This window comes from Bubalus kerabau, chromosome 1 (genome assembly GCF_029407905.1).
Source record: "Bubalus kerabau isolate K-KA32 ecotype Philippines breed swamp buffalo chromosome 1, PCC_UOA_SB_1v2, whole genome shotgun sequence".
NCBI lineage: Eukaryota > Metazoa > Chordata > Mammalia > Artiodactyla > Bovidae > Bubalus > Bubalus kerabau.
Genome location: NC_073624.1, coordinates 111415244 through 111436537, shown reverse-complemented (window position 1 = coordinate 111436537; position 21294 = coordinate 111415244). Strand labels below are relative to the sequence as shown.

Genomic DNA, 21294 nt, shown 5'->3' with positions numbered 1-21294 from the left:
TTAATCCAATAGTGTCAACAACTGTTAAGATTCAAAAGATTTTGATAAATTTGACTGAAGAATCTCAATTATTATCTCTTTCTCCTAACTGTATGTCATTAACATAAATGATTTTTATACCATTTTAATTTCAGTCATTAATTAAATATTGGACAGGATGTGAGCAAATAGTTTGCCAAATTGTCTAGATTTATATTTATCAATTTACTATAATTAACTACATAAAATGATCATAATGACAGTTTTGCAGATGACTTACAAGGAGATCAGGCTATAACATAACATCTATGACATGGTATTATAAGAAATGTTTTTCTACCCCCTGGATAATAAACAACTTGAAAAAAGAATTTTCATATTTTTAATCACAGCAATTTACTGCTCTGTTTTCCTCCCACTGTCTCATGTCCTACTCAGTGGTTTTTCCCTGAAAATTAATGTACAAATAAGCCAAAGCACTGAAAGATTTATATAAAAACAAAAATTTTTTCAGAGGAGAATTCCTTCTCAAAATTTTTTCTAGCATATCCCTAAGTTATTTAATTTATAACTACATATATCTATAGTTGAAACTGATGAATTTACTCTTAATAAATATTTGTCTACAATGAACACATAGATTCAAATTGCAAACATGAAATTTCCTAAATATATAGGGGGGAGAAAAGATCCACACTGTATGAGAATTTAGTACTGTCTAATTCTATAAACTTGGGGCATGTAATATGCACCCAGTTCTACATTAGACACTCCCTGCAATTTATTGCATGAAGATATTTTTGCCAAGTAGATGTACACAGATGTTTCAAAGAGCACATACTCTATATTTCTTAAATATCTCTTTATGTTCTAGTAATATATACATTAATTACTTTTTACTTAAAGTATTTCAGAAAAAACCTAAAACCTACCGATGGAAACTATCCACCATTTTTAAATGGACGCGGAGATCTTTTTTTGTTAGGTGATCTAGCATTCTTGCATCTACCAAGCATTCCATAAAATAACTTCTGTACTGAGGTAACCCCAGGCTGGGAAGCCATTCGTTTCCAATCCACTCATGGTTCATATCTCCATATGCCAGGGTCTGTAGAAAAACCGGACACTAGAATTGTTTTATAGCAGTCAAGTTTCTTAACCAATAAGATGAGATGGTAATTGGAAGATATGGGCTATCATTTTAATTGATATTTAATTCTTTTATATATTGAAATGAAGCAGAAATAATATTTAGCCTCTAAATTTGATGTATTTTGTACAAAGTGGAAGTCTGGGTCCTTGCCTACAGGGTCCTTGCTTACAGCAAATGATTATGCTCACTTTGTTTTCTCAAAAGGAATTACTTTTTATACAAAATACATTTTAAATTCAAAAGTTAAATAAATGATATAAACAAATGCTGAAAGATCCTTACTTTGTACAGATGGATTTATTTAATTCAACTTATTTTATCTTTATCTGTCAGCCAGTATGCCACCATTTCCCTCTCTTCAGTGCTGCTATTATATTGCTGTGGTGTAATGGCAAATCTTGATGTGAAAACAGGAGCCTCAGTAAATGAAGAGAGAAAGGAGCCACAAGGCTAGAGGGCAGAATGCTGACGCTTTATGTGGCCTCTGCCGTTACCTAGTGAAGCATGCAACCAGTACTCTATAAAAACTGATGCAATCGTTTATAGATATCAGTCAATACAGACTTTGTATTTAAAGAATCAGAGCACGACCAAAAAGGTAAAATATAATCTAATTCTTTAATATAACAATATAAACTGATCTTACCAAACACTGTTCATAAAAGTCTAAAACCCAAATCAACCATCACCACTAAAGCAATTTTTAAAAAGAATTATTACTCTATTAATTTGACAATATTTTCCATTCAGGTCCTTATCAAAGTCACAATTAGAACATGTATTTCTCATTAAAATTGAGGTGTTCCTCTTATTTTGTGTGTTCCTAAAAAATGGAATGCTTACCAAAATAAAAACCTAATGTAACCCTAATTTACTAAATGTAGGTCCTAGTAGTATCTGGGCTTCCCTGGTGGCTCAGAGGTAAAGAATGGGCCTGCAGTGTAAGAGACACAGGAGACGCGGGTTCAATCCCTGGGTCAGGCAGATGCCCTAGAGAAGGAAATGGCAATCCGTTCCAATATTCTTGCCTGGGAAATGCCATGAACAGAGGAGCCTGGCCAGCTGCAGTCCATGAGGGTACAAAACGTTGGACATGACTGAGCGACTGAACAGCAACAGCAGCAACATCCTAGTAATAACTACCGAAATTTTTCATACAGTCAAAGTTTGAATCACATTACCTAAAACACATTAATTCTTCTAGTTTAGTAGTATAGTGTGGACATGTTGAAAAAGGAATAACTTCTCTACACACATATATGTATGTGCACATTACAGATGTTTGGCTCATAACGCCATCTCAATAAATGGGAGTGACTTCTGATGTGCAGTTGCAAAGCTAACCCATGCCCCTCCAACTCCATTTCTCACACACTTTTCATTATACTATAAAGCTTGTGTGTGCTCAGTCATTCAGTCATGTCCCACTGTGTGTGACTCCATGGACCATAGCCTTCCAGGCTCCTCTTCCATGGGGTTTCTCAAGAATACTGGGGTGGGTTGCCATTTCCTCCTCGAAGGGATCTTCCTGACCCAGGGATTGAACCCACGTCTCTTGCGTCTCCTGCATTGGCAGGTGGATTCTTTACTACTAGTGCCACCTAAAGAATAGGTGATTCCAAACAATTTTTTTGAAATCTCTCCTCTTCCCCTTACATCCAACATGAATGATTCCTGATTAAATATATTCAGAGGGCGATTTCCAAGAAGTTTAATTTGTAGTTCTTTTAAAGGAGAAAGGAAATTTTCCTTTCAAAAGAGGCCAGGTGTAAAATGACAATCATCTTCTTGATTGCAAAATATGGTGATTTAAAAAGACTTATATAGTATTAAACATAATAAAGTTGAATACATGATTAAGCTAATTTTAAGCTAAGTGAAGATTTATAATATTATGACATACAGTTTTCTTACTTTATATATTCATAGCCTACTAAATGATACTGTTTTAAAGCATATGAATTTCCTACCTGGGCCCAGCTTCCTTCCTCAGATTCTTTCTGTGTTAGCAGCAGGAAATGATTAATAAAGCAGATAAATATAAATTAATCTCAAAATTGATACAGTAAATTTTTTTCTAGTAGAAGTAAAATTGTTTTGCTGATAAAATGTTAATTAGGACACAGGCAAATAATACACAATCCTTATTGAGATCCACAGCAATCAACTGAGGAGTTCAAGGGTGACTACGAGGGCAACTATGTAATTTCTAATTTAGGCTAATTAAATACACACATGTGACATATGGAATTTTCATGATACATTTGATCTGGTCATTCCAAACCTTTTTGATTCTTAAAACTGTGGGATTTTTCATAATAAATTATAATAAAAAATTTTGATTATATACATACAAATATACAATGCACAGATGTGTATATATACATATGATGGAGAAATCCTGTGCAAAGTAAATTAATGGAGTGGACAAAGGAACTGCATCCTTCCAACTAAGCTTTGTGGTAATGAAATGGGTCTCAACAACAAGCAGCAACAAACAAAACTCAATAAGAAAAGACCAAGTACAACAAGCTAAAGTAAAAATGTAATTAGTAAACAACATTGGCATTTTTATTCATCATAAGCTAAATAATCAATTTCAAATGAATAAAATGAAAAGGACATTAAATTAAAAATAAGTTGCTCATAATAAAATGCATGGCATGCCCAACTTTGCAACTTTAAATGAGAAATGACTATACATAATATTGTATTTTTAAAAGCTGACAATTATGAGTCACCATGAATTTCTTTAAGCATGTACTTTTAATAATTTAAAAAAATGAACACTTTTCATGGAATGATGGGGGGTGAAGCTCTGTATCTGAGACTGGGAAAGTACAAGAAGCTAAATGATTGCATTTAAAAAGGATATTCAATCTATACATTCTATTATAAATTTAATTGGGTTTGGTAACATGCATTACCTGGGAATATGCTAAGTTTCAAGTGATATTTGCTATAAAACATTTCCAGTGTTGTGAAATAGATAAATATTATTAAATTCTTGATTACTTGTTTGCATGTTACAACCTCTTATATTAACCACATTATGACAATCTAGTACGGCTTTATTTAAAAAGGTCTAAGTGCAGTGAAATTAGACCATAATCATTGCATATCACTGTGTAAACATACCCATTACTCTGATCCTATGGTATAAACCAGCTTTTCCATCCAGATAGCAGCAAAATAATGGTTTTGCATGTTCAACAAAGCTGTAAAGACTAACCGTTTTTGCTGGAGCCGCAAGATTTTCCATTTCTTCATGGGTCACCCAGACGTTGCCTGAAGGCTGGTGAGGAGGCCCAGAGGGAAGCAGTGGGATCCACGGGAGGAAGCAGTGGTAAAGAAGAAAGGCAGCGCCACTGTGAGTTAACGGAACCACAGTAGCGCACCGTGCTCGTGCTTCTACAGCATGTGCAAGAGACAGCATTGCCGGCTCTCACAGCTCCCTTTTGCTTCTACTTCAAAAGATTAAATAGAGGCGTGCTGCGAGGCTCACATGGGATAGGCTTAAAATGATACTTCTGTAATTATTCATCAGGAAAAAGGCTTAATCAAAATTTGCATTTCAAAGGTATGTGGCTATTGGATCCATCTTTTTGTAATCATGGAGAACTGAATAAATTTGATCTGTAGAAGAGTATTTTTTCTTCAGTAAACAAAGACACATGTGTTTTGTCATGTTATTACCAATATTTCCTTCACAGAGTTTTGATTCTTCAATGTCCTTGGAAAGAGAAAATTGGTTGTCAATACAAAGCTGAAAGTACTATCATAACCTGTCTGGAAATCAATATCAGTTTTTCCCAAATGACCTCTTCCTTTCACAGTTCAGTAAATATGTTGTTTTCCTATATTCTTAAAAAAAAGAAAAAGAAATGCTATTTTGGATGTAATAAAAGTTTTTTTTTTTTTTTCATAAATATTGTCAGAAGTCACAAAACTTGGGTTATCTGGTTTTTCAGCAGTATCCTACACCATTATAGAGAAGAACATATTGTAAAACGGAAGTTTCCCTCTAGCAGGCACTATTCTATTATGAAGTCTCATTTTTCTTTTAATAAAAACAACCCATGATATTTCTTTTATATACCGAGTTACATACAATTTCTAAACCAAAGTCCATTTAGTAACACACAGATCACTGGGAACCACTTCCCATCAAATTCCACTATTTAACTGGGATATCATTATGAACATTTCAACATTGTCTAAGTACAGCAATTCTATAGTTTCAGTGACATTTGTATCCTATGTATTACTTGTTACTTGTTTTGGAAGGGGTCTCATTTTAAAGAACTGGAGGTAGCAAAATTGACACCCCAATATAACATTACCATAATTTCCTCTGGCCTTTTCTACCGATACAGTGCCATGTTAACTTAGCTTCTATTATAGATGATGGAATTTAATATAATTTAAAAAATAACTGCATATAAACTAAATTGATGAGTATAATTCAACATATGGTAAATCTCATGTATAAGAGAATTACTCATGGTTGAGCAATGAAACAGTAAATATTCATTATTATAAGTAAATCATATAGGCATAAAGATCTCAAAGGATAAGTATCATTTATACATATAGAATTCTCATTTTCCTACCATTTTGGAATTCTGAGTATAAATGAATTCTTTTCTTAAAAGATAAAACTGCACAACTGTAAAATATACTTGGAATACAGCAGCCATCCATGTCATTAAAAGCCCCTCCCTCTAGCCCCAGCTTCTAAAAATGGTGCTCATTATAAACAGAAAGTTGCATATGAATATATGATTATTAAATCACTTGGCAGAAACTGCTTTCACTGCCTTTTTGAGGAGTGTACTATGCTAAAAAAGTGTTTTTACACTTCTCTGTCACATTCCCTTCACACTCAGTGATAACACTGCTTTGCCTGAACGGCTGTACTGTCTCTTCATCTCAAGCTTCAGTGATGGTTACTTGAGAGGAAATTCATTTAAGCCAGACTGTTTTACAATGATGTCTATAGATTCCACCTTGTTTGTGAATCCAAGAAATGAAGATCTCCCTCCTTCTGCAAGAAACTTGACCAGTATTATTTCATACTGAAATGCAGACACGTATAATCTCTTTCCTTGTGGCTCGGCTAGTAAAGAATCCACCTGCAATGTGGGAGACCTGGGTTCAATCCTTTGGTTGGGAAGACCCTCTGGAGAGGGGAACAGCTACCCACTCCAGATTCTGGCCTGGAGAATTCCATGGACTGTATAGTCCATGGGGTCACAGAGTTGGATATGACTGAGTGACTTTCACTTCACTTCACATAATCTCTTTCACAGGTTATTTAAAGTCTGTATCTGCCAGTCTATCACCATATTCTGGAGTGAGTAGGATTCAAGGAGCTATGACTTAATCTGTATCTTCGCATGCAAAATGAGTATATATCCAGGACAATTTATATACAAAATGAGTATATATCCAGGACAATTTTCTAAAGTATGGTTGGCAAACTTCCCGAAGTTGTAAGTTGGTTGTTCACTTGTGCTCTGCAGTTTTACTTGTGAGGACCACTGCCTGCTCTAGAGTCTTGAAAAGTAACTCATAAAATGACTCCTATAGGACCCAACCACTTAGGCATTAGTTGAGGTTTTCAACAAGTTTATTTTATAAGCACGCCTATGGGTAGTAAGTCAATTATTTAGATTTGTTTCTTTTTATCACCAGTTTCAAGGATGGAACTTTCATCTGGGTAAGTCATAAAAAGGGTGCTTTAGAGCATGAGTGTTTCAGCGAAGAGCACATCTTAGAGAATAGCTAGAGTTGGGACGCTTCGAGAAGCAAAGGACATAGGACACTGGTGCCTTGAGTCCAGGGATAAAGACTGCAAAAAGTGGCCGGGAAAAGCATAAAGGGCAAGCATCATATCATCTGGCTGTGGCTTTCTGAGAGCCACTGAAAATCATTTACTCACTGCCCTTGGTAGTCAATGCTGCAACCCCTGATAAATGAACTGGAGAATGCAAACCAGTAAATGGTTTTTTTTGTGTGTATGGCAAATACCATTTGAGCCCAGAAAATGATTTCTAAAATTTTAGTTATCTAGAGGTTTCAGTTCTAGCAGTGCCACTTCTCAGTAACTAGGACATTTCCTAAGCTTCTCTAGATTCTACATCTGTCAAGTAGGCTAAAACTACATACTCATCCTGTAAAAGACCCTAATAATTTTAAATTATGATGCAATATATTCTGATCCAGGGCTGGGACTAGGACGAGGTAGGTGAGGTGTCAAGGGGGCTCCGTTTAAGGAAGCACTCACTCTCAGGGTCGTGGAAGTGCAAGGTCGGCACGGACAGTGAGACCGTCATTCAGTTTCATTGGAGGTGCCTTGCTAGCCTGACATTAGCCCAGATGCAGTAGAATATGCAGCTAGTATTATCAGTTGAAATCTAGAAGGAAAGTTCCTAAAGGAGGTTAAGAATTAAAGCACTTACCTAATTAAATCATTCAGGAGAGATTTATGATATAAAAATAAATATTAAACTGACTTTAAGGGATAACTTATGAAAACTAATTGGGGGAAAATAATTCTCTTGCTGTCAGAAATACAAAATAAATAAAGCAGCCAGACCTCAGAACCCTGAACCTCATCTAGCTGTCACTGCTGTAATGACTTACATCATTTGAAGCATTTTTTACTTTATAACTGAATGTCAAAGTAAATTAATTTGAAATATACCTTCCACATGGCTGTCTGGAGAGGCCTTACAAATAGCTGTGAAAAGAAGAGAAGCGAAAAGCAAAGGAGAAAAGGAAAGATATAAACACCTGAATGCAGAGTTCCAAAAAATAGAAGAAGAGATAAGAAAGCCTTCTTCAGCGATCAATGCAAAGAAATAGAGGAAAACAACAGAATGGGAAAGATGAGGGATCTCTTCAAGAAAATCAGAGATACCAAAGGAACATTTCATGCAAAGATGGGCTCAATAAAGGACAGAAATGGTATGGACCTAACAGAAGCAGAAGATATTAAGAAGAGATGGCAAGAATACACAGAAGAACTGTACAAAAAAGATCTTCACGACCCAGATAATCACGATGGTGTGATCACTGACCTAGAGCCAGACATCCTGGAATGTGAAGTCAAGTGGGCCTTAGAAAGCATCACTGCGAACAAAGCTAGTGGAGGTGATGGAATTCCAGTGGAGCTATTCCAAATCCTGAAAGATGATGCTGTGAAAGTGCTACACTCAATATGCCAGCAAATTTGGAAAACTCAGCAGTGGCCACAGGACTGGAAAAGGTCAGTTTTCATTCCAATCCCAAAGAAAGGCAATGCCAAAGAATGCTCAAACTACCGCACAATTGCACTCATCTCACACGCTAGTAAAGTAATGCTCAAAATTCTCTAAGCCAGGCTTCAGCAATATGTGAACCGTGAACTTCCTGATGTTCAAGCTGGTTTTAGAAAAGGCAGAGGAACCAGAGATCAAATTGCCAACACCCGCTGGATCATGGAAAAACCAAGAGAGTTCCAGAAAAGCATCTATTTCTGCTTTATTGACTATGCCAAAGCCTTTGACTGTGTGGATCACAATAAACTGTGGAAAATTCTGAAAGAGATGGGAATACCAGGCCACCTGACCTGCCTCTTGAGAAATTTGTATGCAGGTCAGGAAGGAACAGTTAGAACTGGACATGGAACAACAGACTGGTTCCAAATAGGAAAAGGAGTTCATCAAGGCTGTATATTGTCACCCTGCTTATTTAACTTATATGCAGAGTACATCATGAGAAACGCTGGACTGGAAGAAACACAAGCTGGAATCAAGATTGCCAGGAGAAATATCAATAACCTCAGATATGCAGATGACACCACCCTTATGGCAGAAAGTGAAGAGGAACTCAAAAGCCTCTTGGTGAAAGTGAAAGTGGAGAGTGAAAAAGTTGGCTTAAAGCCCAACATTCAGAAAATGAAGATCATGGCATCCGGTCCCATCACTTCCTGGGAAATAGATGGGGAAACAGTGGAAACAGTGTCAGGCTTTATTTTTCTGGGCTCCAAAATCACTACAGATGGTGACTGCAGCCATGAAATTAAAAGACACTTACTCCTTGGAAGGAAAGTTATGACCAACCTAGATAGCATATTCAAAAGCAGAGACATTACTTTGCCAACAAAAGTCCATCTAGTCAAGGCTATGGTTTTTCCAGTGATCATGTGTGGATGTGAGAGTTGGACTGTGAAGAAGGCTGAGCGCCAAAGAATTGATGCTTTTGAACCGTGGTGTTGGAGAAGACTCTTGAGAGTCCCTTGGACTGCAAGGAGATCCAACCAGTCCATTCTGAAGGAGATCAGCCCTGGGATTTCTTTGGAAGGAATGATGCTAAAGCAGTACTTTGGCCACCTCATGCGAAGAGTTGACTCATTGGAAAAGACTCTGACGCTGGGAGGGATTGGAGGCAGGAGGAGAAGGGGACGACAGAGGATGAGATGGCTGGATGGCATCACTGACTCGATGGACGTGAGTCTGAGTGAACTCCGGGAATTGGTGATAGACAGGGAGGCCTGGCGTGCTGCGATTCATGGGGTTGCGAAGAGTCAGACACGACTGAGCGACTGATCTGATATGATCTTCCACATTTAAAATGGCCTGTATCCACATTTCTCCCTAATCTGACTTGATGTTTCTCTACCATAAAAGGAAAAATATTTCTCCTTATAATAAGACTAGTTTAACACAACTGTATGTCACCTTATTTACTTAAAGGTTGAGGCTTAGGAGGTTAATAATTATGTAAAGGGGAACCAAAGTAGACTGAAAGAATGTTGTGAAAAAGAAGGAAAACTGGTAGAGTGCAGGAAGCAGGAAACTACACTTGTTACAAGCACAGACTACGGGCAAAACCACCTGGGGTGTGACCTTAGGACAAGTCACTTAACCTCTCTGTTCATCAATTTCTCCCATTTGTGAAAGAGTATCATGAAAGTACCCATCTCATATCGTCCTCAGACTCAAATCAGTTACTGCATGTAGAACACTTAGACCAGGGCCTGACCTTAGTTCTCCGTTGATGTTGGCTGTTGCTACAATTTTACTAGAATTCTGATAAACAATGTCTACCCAAGTAAATCTTTAGTTTAATAAATGCTCTTTATTTCCCCTGTACATTTTGTTGAAACTTATCTTATGCCTTCCATGTCTGCTCAAAATTGCTAAATTATATGTTTACCCAAGATTACTTGTTTTTGTTTCCAAACCTTTTTACTTTCACAGCACTTTAAAAAAAAAATCAGGCAATTTAAGAAAATATTATATAGAGCCAAAAATTAAATAAACTTGGCTCATGTCTGAACACTAAGCTTTATTATTTGGAAAGACTAGATAAGGGCAAATATTAAAACACATTATCAATAAGAAATACAACTTCAGCAAAGTCTAGGGAAGAATTTGTAAATTTCCAAGAGGATTCTACATTCACATAGCTTTTCGAGTATCTTAGTTATCACTTTAAAAAGAAACTCAAACTAAAAAAGTTGAAAATGTTTAAAGGATGAAGTTATCAAATAAACATAATGTGAAACTCCAGGCACTGGAATTAGCTAAAAGAAAAGTCCTTAGGGTTTCATCTAAATTTTCAAGTGCCTGAATATTTACATATTTTTACTTAAGATGAAATATTTAAAGAATTTATGTATTCTTTATGATATACCTCTTAAACCAAATATTTCAATTATCTGATATCTCCATCTCTATTCTATTATATAGGAGGCCTTCTATAGTAACTATAGTAACAACTTAGGAAAAAGAAACAGAAAGCTGGAAGTAAATAATAATAATGAATGAAAACACTAGATTTTTCTATTCATCCATTTCATCTAAACACAAAAGGAGGCAGAGTTCTGTTCAGTTTTTTTTTTTTTAATCTAAGTATCTTGTTTTTTTCTCTTAAGAACTTCAGTGAATGAATAAGGAACATCTTTCTCAGGAACCCAAACCTAAACACACGGAATATCTTTTATGATCAGAACTGTTGGCAGTGTTCCAGAAGACATGATAACATTTATTAAAAAAAAAAGTCAACTCCTTTTAAAATTTCAAAGAGTGAATCCTAGTATATAATTTTAGGTGATGACTTTAAAATGTTTTCATCTTCACTTTATGTAGTAGATTAATTACTAAAAATTCATATGTAATTTTTTTGCAAAGCAAATCATATTTGAAATATATTAAAAATAAGTAAATACTTTCATGTAGATAGAGTTAAAGAAGTATTCACAAAAAGCACTCAGTAGATTATTTTTAAAGCAAATAGAGACAACTTCTCTCTTGTGTAACCTGTATCAATATTTAGCTAAGGGCATATGTCATGTGAATAAAGAGCTTTTACACATTAGCAAAAAAAAAAAAAATGAATATTCCTATAATCTGACAGAAAAATTAAAAAAGCTATGAATAGGAAATTCATTTAAATACTAAAATAAATAAGAATATGAAAACATTTTACCTTTACTAGTAACTTTTAAAATGTAAACTTAAGCAATGTAGTCATTAACTTTGACAAAGGGGGAGAAAAGACTACACAATACTATCTGGCAGTTAAGATTCAAAAGTAATAAAAATATAAATGCCCTGTATACAAATATTGGCATGGAAATAACCACAGTTAATGTAATAACACAACTACATTCATACTCACTATTGTATTGTAAATACAATGAAAATTGCTAAATAAGCAAAATGTCCAATATTAGGGAGTTGGTTAAATAAATTAAAGGAGGTATTCAGCAATTAATAATGATACTATGATTACATATTTAATATTAATAAAATGGGGGAAACATTCATGTCATATTACTGAGTTTTAAAAGGACAAAATAATGTATTATGTGAAAATATTCTTATAAAATGAGAAAGTAGAATGAAAAGGTCTCTATCAAAGAGTTAATAGTGAAAATATGAATTATTTTAATAATTAGCAATATATTAGCTGTCTTTCAAATGTTAATTTCTCTTTGAGCCTTAATCAAAAGTGACTTTTCCCTCATTGGAATGCCAGAGCACTCTGCTTCTATGTCTTCCTTTTTTTAGCATGGTTGCCCTCTCTGTAATCAGGGCATACATATTTCATATCCTGTGTAGTGGTGGGTAGTATGACTTATAAAATCATCATTTTAAGGTGCATATTTATTGACTATTTACAATTTGCCAGGCACTGAGTTAAGGCACAGGGACTATGGAAAACCTGATAATACATTTGCTCTAGTGTGGGATGAATCAAGGATAGAAAATTATGTAGTCATTTCTTATAAGTATACAGAGCGATGACTTGGGAAGGGAAGCAAGCCCAGACTTTGGAGTTTGGTGAAAACTTTTTAGAGGAAGGACATTCAGGGGTCATCACCGGAGGACAGTGACCCTGGAGTGTAAAGAATGTTCCAGGCAGAGAGAAGAATGACTGAAAAAGCTAATGATCAACCCAGATCATAAAAGTTTAGGAAACTGAAATCAGGTCTGTGTTCCTGGGATCCTGATCTGAGGAAATAAAGCCTTTGAGGGGAATTGAGAATAGATGATGAAGGGTCTCATAAGCTCGCTTTACATTTGACTGTTCTTTGAACAACTGAGTATGCTCTTACCTTTAACAGCTTGTGATTTAAGTTCCTTCAGTTTGCTTAGAGATTTTTAGAAAAATAGTGCTTAATTATTCAATTTTCCTTTAAGAAATAGGATGCTAAATATATATAAATTATATTATACTTTTCATATTTAAGTTGGGACTTCTGTTGCTTTTATTTTTGCAAGATTAGAAATTTTAAACATTTTTGTTCAAATTTGCTCTTGGGAGGAGAATGTTAACATAAACCAGTCATGATACTTCTCTCTCAGTTGGAAGTTACGCAGGAAACTCATCATCAGATCTGAATTCTGTAGTAACTATTTTAATGGCCTTCTTGGCTTTTATTTTAAATATATTCTGAATTACTTTTTTAGCTTCAGTAATACTTCAGCTATAGTATATAACATTTATATACATTTTAATATGCTATCAGTTCAGTTCTGTTGCTCTGTCGTGTCTGACTCTGTGCGGCCCCATGGACTGCAGCACACCAGGCCTCCCTGTCCATCACCAACTCCCGGAGTTTACTCAAGCTCATGACCATTGAGTCCGTGATGCCGTCCAACCATCTCACCCTCTGTCGCCCCCTTCTCCTCCTGCCCTCAATCTTTCCCAGCATCAGGGTCTTTTCAGATGAGTCAGTTCTATACATCAGGTGGCCAAAGTATTGGAGTTTCAGCTTCAGTATCAATCCTTCCAGTGAATATTCAGGACTGATTTCCTTTAGGATAGACTAGTTGGATCTCCTTGCAGTCCAAGGGACTCTCAAGTGTCTTCTCCAACACCACAATTCAAAAGCATCAATTCTTCAGCAATGCTGTAAAGAGTTGGACTGTAAAGAGTTGTCAAGTCCAACTCTCACATCCATACATGACTACTGGAAAAACCATAGCATTGACTAGGCGGACCTTTGTTGGCAAAGTAATGTCTCTGCTTTTCAGTATGCTGTCTAGGTTGGTCATAACTTGTCTTCAAAGGAGCAAGCATCTTTTAATTTCATGGCTGCAGTCACCATCTGCAGTGATTTTGGAGCCCCCAAAATAAAGTCTGTCACTGTTTCCACTCTTTCTCCATCTATTTGCCATGAAGTGATGGGACCAGATGCCATGATCTTAGTTTTCTGAATGTTGAGTTTTTACTCAACGTTTACTCTCCTCTTTCACTTTCAACAAGTCATATATAAGAATTTGTTAAAGTATATATTTTCTCCTAAATATATCTTAGGAAAAAGTTAAAATGGAATTATGTAAGAAAGATAAACAATTAAATTTTGACTTTGTGTTTCTAGCACTGGAATCTAGTACACTGGGAAGGAATATAAGAATATATATAATAAAATGAAGCCAATTTTCCAATTTATGGTGATGTTTAAGACCCATATAAAAAAAGTTATACTCAAGTTAGCTGTGTGCCTGAAAACTGAAATAATTTTGCTTTCCTATCTTTTGCCCACTATTTGAACTTACCTCATTTTTCCTTTTTTTTTTTTTGTATAAGACATGGGATCAGAAAAATCCAATTAACATCAGAAATCACATCCTTTATCAGAAAATGATATAATTTGGAGAAGGACTAAGGAAGGAAGGAATGTTATTTGCAAGTTTCTCTCAATGTTTGAATTTGTCATCTGGCATTCCTTTTTAAAATATTTTGTTCTTTTCTAATATTAAGACAGGGACAAAATTATGAGAGAAATAGGGATTTATAAATAAAAAGCAAACAGGTTTTGAGGGCAGGTAATTCACATGGTATTTATAAAACATTAAATATCAAGGTACTTTCATTTATGAAAACTGCTTAAGAGGTAGTGAGTTTAGCATTACATCTTCAAAAAGTACTGCTGCCCAGAGTTCATCTCTTGAGATACTGGATTACATTAAAAAGGAAAAATCTCACGAAAGAATAAACTCTTGGTCTTGCTTGGGAGAAAAATCTAAACTTTAGAGGCTAGCTCAAAAGTCTATTTTGGTTGCAGCCTTCAAGTCTGATAGGAATCACAGCTCTTCCATTGAAAGCCTATTAAAAGTAGCAGCAAGGTTAATGAAGAGCAAGCTAGATCTCCTGAGAATAATGCATGCTGACATTGATATGCTTGCTGCCACAGTTCTGCTCTGTGGGCCTGGGGAGGCTGCTGTCCGCCCAGCCTTGAGAGAGGGAAGGAGCACAAAGGGACTCACAGTTCTGGATGTCGGAGGAGCTGAAGGACTGGTTAGGGAAACCATCTCCTGGATTGCTAATCGGAGCTTTAAGCGATGCAGAGGGTTGCTGATTCCAATCTCTCTCTGGATCTCAGTGTCCGATAAAGCAGACATAATGGCACCGCTCTTCACATTGGCTCTGCAGGCTGCCACGTACCAAGCAGGCATTCCCAACCAGAGCTGTTGGATTGGGGGAAAAACGTACCCAGATTATAATCATAGTTAACCATTAACGCTATGTGCTAGATCATATTCTAATTACCTGACCTGTATGAACTCATTTATTACCACAACCCCATGAAAGAGATGCAATTCTTATTTCCCCCAGGAGAGAGAGAGGCATAAAGACATTAAATGATTTATTCAAAGAACCAGTTAGGCGGTAATGGAAATAAAGATTGGAAAGGGAGCCTTCAGGGTCTGCAATTTAACAACGAATTTATGAGGGATAAATATAATAGCTGCACCTCACCAAACCTCCTCTAGAGTTTAAGGACAAGAATGGCTACAAGCTGCATTTGGTAAAGGCTCAATTAACACATTTGTTTAATAAATGACTTCAATTTAGAATTCTCCTTTGGAATTCTGAGTGCTTTTGATCAAAGGCTTTAATGTGGCTAAGCGACATTTCCAACCTACCTACCTATGCTATGTGCTAATTTGTATATGCTCAATTAGATGCTAAATAGGAAAATACTTTTTGGAGAACAAAATGATGGGCTAATGGAAGAGGCGAACAGTATAAGCACCTGTAAAACATTAATTAAAGAGAGTTATGAAACGAATAATGCTCTAGAAATTACAGATTCTGATTTTTCAACTTTGCTGTGAGGCTCTGGAAAGAGTTGAATTGGCAGTGCAATGAACACAGCATAATGCCCAGCACGCATCTGAAGCCCAGGGTGGATGCGCTGAGTTGTAGCAGCAGAATTACACACGCTATTTTAATAAGGAATATTCTTGCCATTCCTCTCCCCGCTCCCTTGTCGTTAGCTATGAAGAAGAAGCGGGGCATGTGCTGGTGAGTTTAAATTTTTAAAAAGCTAAAGTACTGTTTTGGGGGGACGGGTATTTTATTTGTTGGTATGAACAGACTGAGCAAAAGGAGAGTGAGAGCAAGTGAAGGAACAAGTGAAGAACAACCATAAATCAGCAATATATAGCTTCAAGAGCTCTAGACTAAGAATCAGAAGGCTCGGGCCTTCCCTGTCGTCGGTGAGTTGTACGAGTCCTCTGTACCTCAGCCCTATTTCCCTCCTTTGTAAAATGGAAGGGATTTGGCTTTATTATTTCTAAGGCTTTGTTTTAGGCAGCTTCTAAGATGGTTCCAAATAATCTCACTTCCTGATATTCCTGCACTTGTATCACCCTCTTCCTCCAAGTTGGGGCTGGACCTGGAGACTTACTGTAATGAAAAGACTGTGTGATGAAAGTGACTGGCGCTGGTGGTGAAGAACCCACCTGCCAATGCAAGGGGTGCCAGAGATCCAGGTTTGATCCCTGGGAAGATCCCTTAAAGGAGGGCATGGCACCCCACTCCAGTATTCTTGCCTGGAGAATCCCATGGACAGAGGAGCCTGGCAGGCTATAGTCCATAGGATCGCACAGAGTCAGACACGACTGAAGCGACTTAGCACACATGCAAAATGATGGGACGTGACTTTCCAGGTTAGGTTACGAACAGATGGGCTTCATTCCAGCTGGTCCTCTCTGCCTCTATTCTCTGAGCGCTTGCTCTGGGGGAAGCCAGCTGTTGAGCTGCAAGCAGTCCTATGAGATGCTCACGTGGAAAGGAACAGATGTCTCTGGCCAACAGCTAGCAAGGAACGGAGTCAGCTCAGAACTGGATATTCCCCCAAGTCAAGTCTTGACACGACTGGGGCCCTGGGCTGACACTCTGCCTGCAGTCTTGTGAGAGACTCTGGATAGAGGCCGTAGTAAACCATGTCCAGATTCCTGACCCACAGAAGTCATGAGGAAAAGAAATGCTACATGTTGGGATAATTTGCTACATGATAATAAATAACTAATACTGATTTTTTTTTAATTTTAAAAAGTCTTCTATGTTAAGGGGTTGCTTGCTTCTGTAGAGGAATTAAAAAGTCAAATTGTTCATACAACGTGGCCTGGGCTGTGATGGAGATAAGAGAAAGGAGACAGGTTCAGTGCATGACTGATGATAGCATCTCCTACATGTTAGGCACAGGAATTGACCTTGCCTTGACAGATAATGATTATATACAAGAAAAGACGGGATTTGAATTCATAGTTTGTAAACTGAAGTTCAAAATAACTAAACATCTAAATATACCTTCACTGGACCTGAATGATTTTCACTTCTTTTCACCTCCTCTATACTAAGATATGTGGAGTTCCATACTGGTTAACATCACCAATACATGGTTGCCAATACCTGGTTACCAAGGTCATCCCTGATTGTTCTGTGTGTGAAGTCGTTTCAGTCATGTCCGACTCTGTGCGACCCTATGGACTATAGCCTGCTGGGCTCCTCCATTCATGATATTCTCCAGGCAAGAATACTGGAGTGGGTTGCCATGCCCTTCTCCAGGGGATCTTCCAGACCCAGGGATGGAACCCACGACTCTTAACATCTCCTACTGGCAGGCAGGTTCTTTACCACTAGTGCTACCCGGAAAGCCCCCATCCCTGATTAGACTTTCACAAAGTTCTTGGTGTCTATAAATGGTGTATGAAGCATCAGACTTATTTGTACCCATCACTTAGTGGGCTGTGCAATCAAGGAGGTACTAAAGGAGGTGAAAGTTAAGAGCTCTCATTCACTGGATCACCCACCTCATTCATCATGTTTATTCCATTTTATAATTTCAGTCACTTTAGGGAACACACTAGGAGCAATTTCTGTGTGCTCAGGATAGTTTTAATTAGCAGAAACGTCAGTGCCTGTCATTTCCTAGGCCCTTAATGTCAGTAAATCTTTTTTTTAATAAAGGATCTGTTCATCACTTGCCAAAATAGCAGCTAACTCTGTGAAACTGTAGCTCATTTCGCTGGAGAGAAACTGCACAATGAGTTGCTCTCAGTTTTGCAGTGGGCTTTCTTAAACATTTTGTCTTATAAATTGATTTTTAAAATATAGTAATTTTAAAGACATATTCGGAAGAACAGCTGTGATCACTAATAAGCTAAAAAATTTCCTGACTGATATGAAAGAATAAAGCAAGACACAGGCTTCTTTCACTCAGTCCAAGAAAAAATGCAAAGCATGTTTTTATATTTATCTGTGTAAGATAATTTTTTTATATTAAATGTTTTGTTGTCCCTCATTGATTATTTTGTTAGCTCTGGATTTGATATAATAATGAAGGTAAACGATTTTAGAATCCTGAACTTTTTAAAACAATGGTTTCTAATTGCCTCTGCCAAGCAACAAAAGTTCATACAGTCAGTCCCTTGGTGTTCTTGGGCTATTGGCTCTAGGACGTCGCAGACCAAAATCTGCAGATGCTGGAGTCCCTGTCGGGCCTGACTATCTAGGGCTTATCATCCATGGATTTGTTTCAGATTGAACGTGTTTGGTTGAATCCACGGACGGGGAACCCATGAATACGGTGGACTGACTATACTCCCCTTCATCTTGACATCAGCATCTCCTAGCAGCTGCCAACAGCCCACATTAGAGAACTGAATGGAAGGAGTGGTGAAACTATTGATAAGTGGTATGAAAGGGCCCTTGTGGTCAAATATGTATTTCCTTCCCCATCCTTGTCTGCTTCTGCTGATCAGGTATTGATTCATTTATCCAGGCCCTTGTGTTGTGCAGGATATGCTAAATGTAGTTCTCATTTCATTAAAAACATTCAGTCTAGACACAGAAGGGAACAAGGGTTTGTGTATTCTGCAAAATTCCAAATGTCTAAATCTAGCTGGCTCCTTCATGTTCAGGAATTATACTACAAGCAAAGGAATGGCTGCAAATGTCTTGGATCACACAGAAGTGTTAAAAATACGGAGATGGCTCTTTTCTGTTAACCTGCTGATGAGGAAGGGCTCTGGACTAATGTACTGGACAGATGCTTCCTAGCAACAACACAGCGAAAGTGTTAGTCGCTCAGTTGTGTCTGACTCTTTGTGACCCCATGGGCTGTAGCCCCCCAGGCTCCTCTGTCCATGGGATTCTCCAGGCAAGAGTACTGGAGTGGGTTGCCATTCTCTTCTCCAGGGGATCTTCCTGACCCAGGGATCAAATCCGGGTCTCCTACATTGCAGGCAGATTCTTTACTGTCCGAGGAGTGTCACTCAAGAATTGCTCCTTGATTTACTCTAGATATAAAGAGCACGGAATTTACTAAGAGTTTCTTTCATCTCACTGCCTGCTGCTTCTGCCACAGTCGCAAGAAAGCAACAGAGTAAAATCACAGCTATGACACAGCTATGACTGTGGGCCCCTAGATAAAGCGAACATTCTCTTTATAAGCTATTCCAGACTCCGGGAAAAATGAAGACGTCAGGAACCTGGCTTTACTTGCCTCTAAACATTGGACTGGATCAGAGTCTTCTGATTTAATTCTCTTACCTCTAGCCATGCGACTACAGTGGGCCCATCCCACTGGGCAAAAGGTAATCCCTTTCTCCGAGCTTCTTCTAGAAGTTCGTGCCTGAAGTATACAGTGAGGATTATTAGTCAGGTAATATGGGAAAAGACAGCTGTGATTATTTTTAATGACAAAATTTTTTAAAAGCCCAATAATCCTTATAAGCTTTTAATGAGTTAACACAGAATAACAGAATTCTTTCTTTCTTTGAATAATACATGCAAATCATCCATTGATTTTATTAGAAATGAAACATTGATATCTAAAAATAATTTTCCTAAGCACTGATTCTCTGAAATTCAAACATTAATGTTAATGGACTAAGAAACTGAATTATATTATCAGCAAATACCTTTCTCCCTTAAACAAGAAAGTGGCCCACATATACATATTCCTGCATGCATTATAGGATCTAAATGAAGTTTCTTCCATCTGTCTTGTCTGCTTCTCTTTATTATTTCAATAGTAGAAAAAAAATGCCTGTTTATAGAGGCAGAAGATCAAGTCCGTAATTTTAGCCCCATTCAAATGATACACTTGATTTTAGTATGCTTTCTGGGTCTAGGTGGCTATCTTAGGAGTTAGTTTTTTGTATAGACTACAACATTACTTCTCATTTGAAGGGAACTCTGAGGTACATTGACTTCCATCTCTAAAAACAATGTAAGGTATAAAATTCAATAGTACACTTATTTTCATTTACAATCAGTACTGGTTTTAATAAAAGCAAAGCATCTCAATGACAACAAATGGTTGTTTCTGAAAACAAAAATATGTGAAGAGCCTAGACAAATGCATCTTTAATCACTATCCCTACTACTGACCTTTGACATCCATTTACAAAACCAATTTCAGCTCATTCATGATTGAAATAACAAGTTTGTGTTTCTTTGGAACTCAAATTGATATATCCCTGGCCAGGACTATATTGGAAAATATGTTCTCTATTCCTTAGATACATTGATCTTACACATACATTTTATACATATTGTTTTATTTTGAATGTGTGTCCTTCATGCTTAGGAACTCCAAAATGAAGCATTTGATTATTTCCTGCTATCAACTGATTAATTGCTTATTGAGGTGGACTATAACATGTTAGAATATATAATAAAGATGTCTTCTAACACAAAAGCTTTCCATGTCTGCAATAGATGCTACCACAAAATGCAGTGCAACAAAGAAATGAGGAGGCAAAACAAAGATTAAAGTTAATCGTAGCTGAAGAGACACATAAATCAACTGCTTTTTCACGTCACGGGTAATAAAGAAAGCGTGCGTAAGCTATTCAGCACCTGGGAAGGGGAACAGCAACACTGGCACCCTGACTGCAGAGTGAAACTAGAGCAGTTCCTGCACCTGGCTTGCTCTCCTCGCACCCATCCCCTCAGGCTTTCCAATGACATTCCTGCACTGAGAACTGGGCTTTTTGAATAGCCTAGTCTCACTGTGATAGAATATATCAATATATTCAATACATTGAATATAAATGAGTTGAAGGGTTAAATGACAAACCATCAGGTAATTATCGAGCACCTATTGTGAGCTGAGACCTGAGACTCACACAGACAAGCACCCAGTTTTACAGGAGATCCCTGGTTAAACAGAAAAAGCAAATACATGAAACTGTTTAAAAACTTAGTACAATTCACAAATAGATGCTAACCTTGATGAACATTCTGAGTGGGATGTTTTGGAGAAGGGGTTAATATTCGTAGCAATGGAAATGAGCAGTGGAGACTTTAGAGCAACTGAACTGACTTTGAAGGGCTGGTGGAAAGGAGTTAGGGATGACATT

The 21294-nt window shown here is 37.1% G+C and overlaps 1 protein-coding gene across 4 annotated transcripts in view; it reads right to left on the bottom strand.

Moving 5' to 3' along the window:
• Positions 1 to 21294, bottom strand: part of PPFIA2 (PTPRF interacting protein alpha 2) — a 496123-nt gene that overhangs the window by 18224 nt on the left and 456605 nt on the right. For all 4 annotated transcript variants that reach the window (XM_055586841.1, XM_055586848.1, XM_055586854.1 and 1 more), the window contains 5 exons: positions 19478 to 19559; positions 14902 to 15102; positions 4365 to 4427; positions 3103 to 3132; positions 912 to 1105 (listed from right to left, as the gene is read on the bottom strand). In XM_055586841.1, coding sequence (XP_055442816.1) covers positions 912 to 1105; positions 3103 to 3132; positions 4365 to 4427; positions 14902 to 15102; positions 19478 to 19559 — 570 coding nt within the window. The remainder of the gene's footprint in view (positions 1 to 911; positions 1106 to 3102; positions 3133 to 4364; positions 4428 to 14901; positions 15103 to 19477; positions 19560 to 21294) is intronic.